Genomic DNA, 10,210 nt, shown 5'->3' with positions numbered 1-10,210 from the left:
TTTGGGGTTCTCTAAACCCTGGCCCATAACACTTGCTATTGTAAGGGTCCTTCCTATTTATTCCCTTATTTCCCCTTTTTTTATTTTGCTGTTATCAGTTTTGAACCATGGGTGATGAATAGATATGTACCTTTAAGTCAAGCAGCAGAGAGAACGAGGAATTCATTAGTTAAAGGAGAGAACATCCTGCTAGTTTGAGCAGGATTTTCAAACTTGTCGGCACCAGAGAGAGAGAGAGAGATGGGCTGGGACTTGGTTTGATTGATTGGCTGGGGGGCCAATGAATTGGCCCAAAAGACTGTACTCTGCCAGGTAGCAGGTGGTGATTGGATCCTGCCCCAGTGGAATGATTTGCAGAGTTGCAAGGAGTTTCAATTTGACTCCTGGACACAAAAAGGCAAGGACCTGCTTTTTCTCTCACCAGAAAGATTGTATTCCTGAGGCTGTGGAGAACCTGAATGAATGAATCTACAGGGAAACAATTACAGGCTGTGGCCAAAGACAAAGACTCTCTCTCTCTCTTTCTCTCTCTCTCTTCAGAAAGGATCTGAATGCTGTATTCCTAAAACTTCAGAGACCTGAATAAATCTGCCGTAAGAACCCTGAACTGAAAGCAAGGTTTAAACAGGTGCTGGAAACACCTTACAGAAACAAATACACTTTTTCTCTGTTACTTATTTGTTTTATCCCTTTCTTCCCCTCTGTGTTTGTTTGTCTTATATGTGTATAGAGGATGGGGGGGGGGGGGCAGTTAAAGGGAGGAATTAAGAATTAGATAATAATTAAAAAAAAACATTTTATTGAAGGCATTTTAAATATAAACATAACCAAGCCAACTGTGGCAAAACAAAGCAAACACTTTCTTCCCTGCAGCCCCCCCCCCACCCCAATAAAAATAACCCACTCACTCCACTGCCACACTGGCACCTGCCTCCCTTTTCCAGTTTTTCAACCCAACCCCTCCCAAATGGAAAACAAATTGAACCCTCACCCCCCCGCTGACGACTCAATACTTCTTAAAGAAGTCGAAAAACAGCTTCACACCTCAAGGTGAACCCCACCTCTGCGCCTCAAATGGCGAACTTGATCTGTTTCAAATGCAGGAACTGTGCCAAATCACTCACCCGTACTCCAGCCGTCGGCGGCTCCGAGTCCCGCCAGCACAACAAAACCCTTCTCTTGCCTATCAGAGAGGCAAAGGCCAACACGTCGGCCTCTCTCCCTGCTTGTACTCCCTGATCACAGCCATCTCTGGACACGGGGCTAACTCTACTCCCAAAATCTTTGACATTACATGCGAAAATCCCTCTCAACCCCCTTAACGTTGGACACACCCAAAGCATATGCACATGATTCGCTCCCCCACCCCCCGCACCTATCCTCCACCCCTGGAAATAACAGACTCACCCTGGACACCATCATGTGGGCCCTGTGCACCACCTTAAATTGGACAAGGCTTATTCTTGCACAAGAGGACGCATTCACCCTCTGCAGAGCTTCACTCCATCCTCCAGCCCCCAATTTCACGAGACATCTCCATCAGCCCCCAAACCGACCGCTCCTCCACCGCCCATTTCCTAACCATTGCAACGTTTGTTGCCCAAACGTAGTTCAGCAAGCTCACCAACGCTAACCCCAGTCTCCATCAATCCCTCTCCAAGACCACCCTCCTAACCCGTGGAGCTTTTCCTGCCCACACAAACCTCAAGATCATCCCACTAAACCTTCCTAAAAAAAGGTCTTGGGCACAAACATTTGGAGGCTCTGAAACACAAACAATAACATTGGCAACACCGCCATCTGTAACACCTGGACCCGACCACAACAATGGCAGCACATCCACCTCTTAAACTCCGCCTTCATTCCCTTCACCAGCCGTGCCAATTTCAACTTATGCCGCTGGGCCCAACTCTGCGCCACCTGTATCCAAAAGGTAGTGAAAGCTCACCCCCACCAACCGAAGCGGCAGTTACCCCAATCTCCTCTCCTGTCCCCATGCATTAATTGAAATACCTCACTTTCCCCCATATGATTGTACCCCAAAAAGCAGCTAAACTCCCCAAAAATCTCCATGATTCTATCAAAGCTCCCAACCTGGTCCGAAATATACAGGAGATCATCCGTGTACAAAGAAACTTGGTGCTCAACCCCGCCCACTGCTCAATACCCCTCCACATCCTTGAACCCCTAAGCGCCATTGCCAGTGGCCCAATCACCAAGGCAAAGTGCAATGGAGAGAGTGGATACCACCTTAAATTGGACAAGGTCTAGTCTTGCACACGAAGGGATGAGGCCCGGGGCCTTCTCTGCCTGCATCAACACCATGCAATCCATTACCTCCCGCAGGGTCCCCAGTCCCTGCACCTTCGCCTCCTCAGCCCTCGAGAACTCCAACCCGTCCAAATACTGCCTCATCCCTTCATCCCCCACTGGAGGCTCCAAATTACACAATCACCGGTAAAAAGCCTCAAAAGCCTTGTTCTCCCCCTTTGGCTCCAATACCAGGTCGGGAGCTTTGATAGGATCATGGGGATTTTTGGGGAGTTTAGTTGCTTTTTGGGGTACAATCATATGGGGGAAAGTGAGGTATTTCAATTAATGCATGGGGACAGGAGAGGAGATTGGGGTAACTGCCGCTTCGGTTGGTGGGGGTGAGCTTTCACTACCTTTGGAGAGAGTGGACACTCCTGCCTTCTCCCCCAGTGTACACCAACAAGTTTGCATCTACACAGCGAGATCGGACGGTACGATCCTCACTGCTCCGGGTCCTTGTCCTTCTTTAGAATGAGCGATATCAAAGCCTGAGACAGCATTGGGGGGGGGGGGGGGGGGGGGGAGCTTCCCCCTCACCATTGATGTATATTACATCTCCACTAGCAGGGGCCCCAGCTGTATCCCGAACTTCTTATAGAACTCAACTGGGAACCCCTCAGGCCCGGGGCCTTCTCTGCCTGCATCAACACCATGCAATCCATTACCTCCCTCAGGGTCCCCAGTCCCTGCACCTTCGCCTGCTCAGCCCTCGAGAACTCCAACCCGTCCAAATACTGCCTCATCCCTTCATCCCCCACTGGAGGCTCCAAATTACACAATCACCGGTAAAAAGCCTCAAAAACCCTGTTCACCCACTTTGGCTCCGATACCACTGTGTCCCTACCATCTCTCACCCTCGTGATTTCCCTCGCCGACGCTTGATTCCTCGGCTGATGCGTAAGCATCGTGCTAGCTTTCTCCCCATACTCATATACCGCAATTGCAACAGCGCTTTTCCCTTAGACACCAGCTGAAACTCCATCTGGAGCCTTTGCCTCTCATTTAGTAATGCCTCCTCAGGTCCACCAAATATCCCCGATAGACCCTCAGAATGTCCTCCAGCAACTTCAACGTCTCAGCCTGCTGCACCTTCTCCCTGTGCGCCCAAATCAATATAAATTCCCCCTTACCACCACCTTCAGCGGCTCCTACAACATGGATGCAGAAACATCCCCCGTCTTATTCTGCTTCACATAATTCTGGATGCCCACCCTCACCTTTCGCAAACCCCCTTAACTGCCAACAACCCCACATCCAGCCTCCACAGGGGCTGATGAGCCTCCCCTTTCGCCACTTGCAAATCCATCCAATGTGGCATGTGGTCATTGACCACAATTGCTGAATAGTCCAATCCAACCATCCCCCGCCAACAGCGCCTTCTCTAAGACAAAGAAATCAATGCAGGAGTACACTCGGTGCAAGTGCAAGAAGTACGCAAACTCCTTCGCCCTCGGCCTCTCAAACCACCACGGGTCCATCCACACCATACGTTCCATAAACCCCAGCAGCTCCATTGCAATGGCCGAAACCTTCAAGGGTCTAGGTTACAACCGGTCCAGCCTAGAATCCAGCACTGTATTAAAATCCACCCACCCCCCCTCCCCACCCAATCACCCCCACACACTCCCTCCACAGGTGGACCCCCCACTTCACTCCCGTTAACTAACAAATCAGTTGGCATGGTGGCTCCCCACTCGAGGCGACTGTTTACCTCCCTTCCCCCCAGACGCCCTTCACCCGCAATTCCCCCAAAACAGTAAAATACATTGCCCCACTCCGCACCCAGACACATTGAATACAACAAACCACCTGGCGTGCAGACCCAAATTCCCCACATTAACATCTTCAAAGTTCATTGTCCTCACACATCTCCCAGTCCATGGTCTCTCATAAATTGTCTTGCCTCCTCCAGCGTATAAAAATAAAACTCTTGATTCTGGCATGTGACCCACCAATGAGCAGGATGCAACACTCCAAACTTCACTCCTTCCTTGTAGAGGGCAACCTTGATCCAACTGAAACTGGCCCGCCGCTTGGCCAGCTCCACTCCCAAATCCGCACAGCATGTTTCCTTCCAGGTGTATTTTCTCGTTTCCTTCGCCCACCTCAGTGTCTTCTCCTTGTTGTGGAAGCGATGCAGCCACACCACCATCTCCCTTGGTGACTCCCTCGCCTTCAGCGTGATCCTCAACACCCTGCGCACCTAATCCACCTCGGGGCAGATGGTGAAAGACCCCCTCCCTCTTCTCAAAATAATCGGCACATACTTTGTGGCCTGCATTCCCTCAATCATAGAATCATAGAATTTACAGTGCAGAAGGAGGCCAATTGGCCCATCGAGTCTGCAACGGCCCTTGGAAAGAGTACCTACTTAAACCCACATCTCCACCCTATCCCCATAACCCAGTAACCCCACCTAACCTTTTGGGACACTAAGGGCAATTTAGCATGACCAATCAACCTAACCTGCACATCTTTGGACTGTGGGAGGAAACCAGAGCACCCAGTGGAAACCCAAGCAGACACGGGGAGAACGTGCAGACTCCGCACAGATAGTGACCCAAATCGGGAATCGAACCAGGGACCCTGGGGCTGTGAAGCAACAGAACTAACCATTGTGCTACCGTGCCGCTCAAGATTTTGGGGCTGCCTCAATCCCTTGAGGCAACCCCTCAATCCAAAGAATCTGACTCCTGGAATGATTACCCAGGTCCTCCACCTTCCCCTCAACCTCTTCTGCCGCTCTGCCACGAGCAACATCTCTGCCTCCAATGAGGCCAGCCAATCCTCATACTCTCCCACTGACATCTCCATCTTCTGGAGGGTCAGACCCTCCAACCTCTGTTCCACTTTCTCAATAACCGCCCTAAGTAGCTCCACCACCTTCGCTAGGTCCATTGAGGCCTCTTGCCTCTGCTGCTGGAACCTAATGTTCAAAAAGTCCACCAGTTGCTCAGTAGATCACTGGGCGGGCAATGACACCCCAGAACTCTCTGCCATTTTTTCCTCTGTCCCTCTTTGAATAATCCCTCGTCCAGGCTGCTGCCTTTTTCTCGTTACGTTCTTCATCTGGTCAGCCATAAACCAACCCCACCAACGGGCCACTAGCCCATGATGTCGTAATACTTTATTTTATGAGAATGGTAGAATATGTTTTCTGTCATAATTTAATCTGTGTCCTTATCCAAGCTTCACATCACTCTTCTTTATCTTTCCCTCTTTGTCTCAGTATCTATTTGTGTGAAGCATTTTGGGACATTTGGTGTTGTTCTCTCTTCATTATCGGTGCAGAAGTGATCAACAGTAAAATTGCGAGCAGAACTTTGTGCTCTGGATATTTATTGCGATTCCCCTTTTCATTCTGCTGACAGGCCAACATTAATCTGGTTGCTAGGCACAAATTAATGGCAGATGGAGGAGGTGGATGGATTAGTGTACTAAATGTCCACATTGTTCAATATCACGATGAATGGAAATGAATCACCAGATATTTAAGTATTCAAAGTTGATTTTGTGGATTTTAAGTTCACGTGCTGAGAACACAAATCGGGAATTCAGGCTCAGCATTTACTATTATTCAATTTACTAGATGGAAAATCCCATGCAACCTTTATGCACAAATACCCAGCACACACTCACGGCATGTGAAGTTTTGGCCTAGAGGACTATTTGATTAAGTTTCCCCATTGTTTTTCTTTCTTGTTAATTGTATTTTACTTTCTACATGACCAAATTAACACCATTATTAAATTATTGCTGCTGGTCATCCTTACCCCTTTCACCATCAGTAAGAGGAGGGCATTGTCAGCTGGTGTGCGAATGTCCAGATTGAACCGAGTTGCTATGTTGAACTTCCCTCTCCTTTGTATGTTCCGCACAAAAACATAGCCTGAGCCATCAAAGTAGAAGTTTCTTGTCCTACTCTGGGCAAAAGAAAGTCTGTACCTACGAGAGAGAGGAAGAAAATGAACACGGATTGAAATGATCTGTGAAAAATTAATAACAGATGACAACACATTTTGAATACTTTTGCAAATCTACAACCCAATAATGAAGATTATGGTTTATTCTTGTTAATCTGCCCCTCCTCCAAATGTAACTTTTTTTCCCCAGATTTCCCCATCAGTGATGGCGTTCTCAGGCGAAATAGGATTGCAATTCGCTGCCAACTGCACATTTGATCTGATCACTAGAAGTGGTCAAGAGAAAGTCTCGTCACTCATTCTTGGAATCATTTTTCATCCCCCTTGGGGGAAGCCTACATTCAATTACTCCCCCCCCCCCCCCCCCCCACCCCAACATGCCCCAATCATTTTAGATTGCTATATGTGGCTGGTTTTCCCATGTGACAGTTGGTTCTCAATCAGCCGATGCCAGGTCGGCAACAGAGAAAATTAAATGCTCAAGGGACTTTGGAAGGGACCTTCCATTTCTCCCCTCATAAATGTGTGTCCCTGCCTTCACTCTGTCCCCTGTAAATAATGGGCCATTGTCTTCAACTTGTATCATTTAAAACTATTTGTTAGGGCTCCTATTTTATTATTTGAAGGATACAGATGTTTAAATTATTTTAAATAATTATTTTATTTGATAATTATTTTATTATTTAAATAAATTATTTTAAATAATGGGCGACACGGCAGCACAGTGGTTAGCACCATTGCTTCACAGCTCCAGGGTCCCAGGTACGCCTCCCGATTTGGGTCACTGTCTGTGCAGAGTCGACACGTTCTCCCCGTGTCTACGTGGGTTTCCTCCGGGTGCTCCGGTTTCCTCCCACAAGTCCTGAAAGACGTGCTGTTCGGTAATTTGGACATTCTGAATTCTCCCTCTGTGTACCTGAACAGGCGTTGGAATGTGGTGACTCTGGGCTTTTTACATTAACTTCATTGCAGTGTTAATGCAAGCCTACTTGTGACAATAAAGATTATTAAATTATTAATAATTTTTGATTTGTTATTTTTAATAACTTTGACTGCCATGTAGCACTTTACTATGAGGGCTGAGCCAATCTCATTCTTTAGTCAAAAGCCCAGGGATGAAATTTAAACTGGAGTGATTGATTCTTCAATTTATTTCTCTCTTTCTGTGGGAAAGCATCTTCCTCGAAGTCTGAGCCAACTGGGTATCAATTATGTGGAAGCTGGAGGATTGATTCCTCGCTGTATATTCCATTGCTCAAAATGCTGTAACACTAGAATATTACATCATCACCCCATTTTCTTTTGCAATTCATTGATAATTAATGTTGTATTATCCATTAGACTGAGTGTTTTCAATCATATCCAGAACAAGAAAACATTTTGCACCAGCTGGGTTTTCTTGCATGACTATCAAAGCCTAGATAATTCCTTTTCTGCAAGAGATTTTAGTCAGATGATGCAACATCCTTAAAGTGCACAGAAACGGACAAATTGTAATTGATTTGATACTGACGAGACAGAATGTCTGGAAAGGGTCTTCTGCTGCTTTAGCGAAGCCATGGATGCCAAATAAATGTGATGTTGAAGCTCTGACTGAATAATTAGTTCCTTAAGAATATTATGAACATAGTTGATGAATTTCCTGCTTGACAATATGGGAATAATTTTCCAAGCAACTAAACTACTTAGGAATTGGGTCGATACAATGAGTACATACATTAACGCATTAATGATTTGCAGTTTTGCTGACAATCTTTCCTCTCCTGAAGGTTACTTTTCTTTTGTTTATTTGAACATGCGATGTGGGCGTCACTGGCTGGGCCAGCAAATATTGCCCATACTTAATTGCCCTTTATAGAGTGCATTTAAGAATCAACCACAATGTGGTTCTGGAATCACATAGTCCAGTAGGCTGTCTAGGTAAGGACAGCAGATTTCCTTCCTTAAAAGGATACTAGTGAATCAGAAATGGTTTCATTACCCTGGGTCTCTGGAATACGAGTACATGACAATGCCACAATGTCACCACCTTCTCTACTTGATGTCTTACACAAGGACATAAGAAACAGGAGCAGGCCATTCAGCCCCTCGAGCCCGCTCCACCAGTCACTAGGATCATGACTGATCTGAAATTCCTCCTCATCTCCATCTTAAATGGGATAAATCTTATTTTGAAATTGTGCCCCCTAGCTCTAGACTCTCCCACAAGAGGAAGCATCCTCTCAATATTTACCCTGTCAAGTCCCGCAAGAATTGTACCATCCAGTTGAACAAATCGATCACCATCTGACCCGACTGTGGAGTATTCAAAACCAAACCTGATAACTGTTCTTACCTGAACCTGCATTGTGTGCCACGAATTAATGACAAATGAGTTTCATCACTCATTGCCTTTAGTAGGCTTTGGGGGTGGGGGGTGGGGTGGGGAGGTGCAGTAAGAGATCTATTTCAACAAGGCACCTTCGAAAGGGGATCAGGGACCTCTGTGAGAAAGGTAAGCAAGCTCTTCAGTCAATCAGATTTTACTGAAATGGGCAGGATAACATTTTAAATTTTAGTCCATGGAGAAAAGGTGGAACTGGGTTGGGAACCAGAATAATGATGGAGCGGATTTTTATGGGACTCTTTAAGTCAGCCATGACAGTAGCATCCTGCTTCTGCATTGTCCTACCTGCCATTGAGGATGGGAAGGATCATGCACCATATGTGTCAGAGGAAGGATTGACTAAGGATTGCTAATTAAATGGATATGGATTTTTAATTTTAAAAAATTTATTTCGGGGATACTGGCTTCGCTGGTTAGGCCAGCATTTCTTGCACATCCCTAGTTTCCCTGCAGAAGGTGGTGATGAGTTGCCTTCCTGAACATCTGCTGTCCTTCAGCTATTAGGGAGGGAGTTCCAGGATTTTGTCCCAGTGATAGTGAAGGAGCAGCGATATATTTCCAAGTCAGGGTGGTGAGTGACTTGGAGGAGAACCTCCAGGTGTTGGGGTTCCCAGGTATCTGCTGCTCTTGTCCTTCTAGATGGTAGTGGTTGTGGGTTTGGAAGGTGTTAGCTAAGGAACCTCGGGGAGTTACTGCAGTGCATCTTGCAGATGGTACACATGGCTGCCGCTGTTTGTCAGTGGTGGAGGGTTTCCATGTTTGTAGAAGGGGCCGCAATCAAGCAGGCTGCTTTGTCCTGGTTGGTGTTGAGCTTCTTGAGTGTTGGAGCTGCACTCATCCAGGCAAGGGGAGAGTATTCCATTACACACCTGACTTGTGCCTTGTAGATGGTGGACAGGCTTTGGTGGGGGGGGGGGGGGGGGGGGGGGGGGGGGGAGGTCAGGATGTGAGTTACTCACCGTAGGATTCCTAGCCTTTGACCTGCCCTGGTGGCCACAGTATTAATATGGCTAGTCCAGTTCAGTTTCTGATCAATGGTAACCCCAGGATGTTGATTATGGGGGATTCAGCAATGGTAATGCCATTGGATGTCAAGGGGCGGTGGTTGGATCCTCTCTTATAGGAGATGGTCATAGCCTGCCACTTGTGTGGCACGAATGTAACTTGCCACTTGTCAGCCCAAGCCTGGATATTGTCCAGATCTTACTGCATTTGGACATGGACTGCTTCATTATCTGAGGAGTCTCGAATAGTGCTAAACATTGTGCAGTCATCCGCTTCGGACCTTATGATGGAAGAGAGGTCATTGATGAAGCAGCTGAAGATGGTTGGGCCTCAGACACTACCCTGAGGAACTCCTGCAGTGATGTCCTGGAGTTGAGATGATTGACCGGCAACCAACAACCATTTTCCTTTGTGCCAGGTATGACTCCAACCAGCAGAGAATTTTCCCCCCCGATTCCCATCGACTCCAGTTTAGCTAGGGCTCCTTGATGCCAAACTCGGTCAAATGCTGCCTTGATGTCAAGGGCAGTCACTCTCACCTCATCTCCGGCATTTAATTCTTTAGCCCATGTTTGAATCAAGG

General features: G+C 47.0%; 1 protein-coding gene across 1 annotated transcript in view; it reads right to left on the bottom strand.

Moving 5' to 3' along the window:
• Positions 1 to 6,086: 6,086 nt before the first annotated feature.
• Positions 6,087 to 10,210, bottom strand: part of LOC140406575 (laminin subunit alpha-4-like) — a gene marked incomplete at its 3' end in the record, with an annotated part of 100,665 nt that continues 96,541 nt past the window's right edge. The window contains exon 19 of the mRNA XM_072494575.1: positions 6,087 to 6,258. Within this exon, the coding sequence (XP_072350676.1) occupies positions 6,087 to 6,258 (172 nt within the window). The remainder of the gene's footprint in view (positions 6,259 to 10,210) is intronic.

Source organism: Scyliorhinus torazame, unplaced genomic scaffold (assembly GCF_047496885.1).
Source record: "Scyliorhinus torazame isolate Kashiwa2021f unplaced genomic scaffold, sScyTor2.1 scaffold_662, whole genome shotgun sequence".
In the NCBI taxonomy this organism is placed as follows: domain Eukaryota; kingdom Metazoa; phylum Chordata; class Chondrichthyes; order Carcharhiniformes; family Scyliorhinidae; genus Scyliorhinus; species Scyliorhinus torazame.
This window is presented reverse-complemented; position numbering and strand designations above follow the sequence as displayed.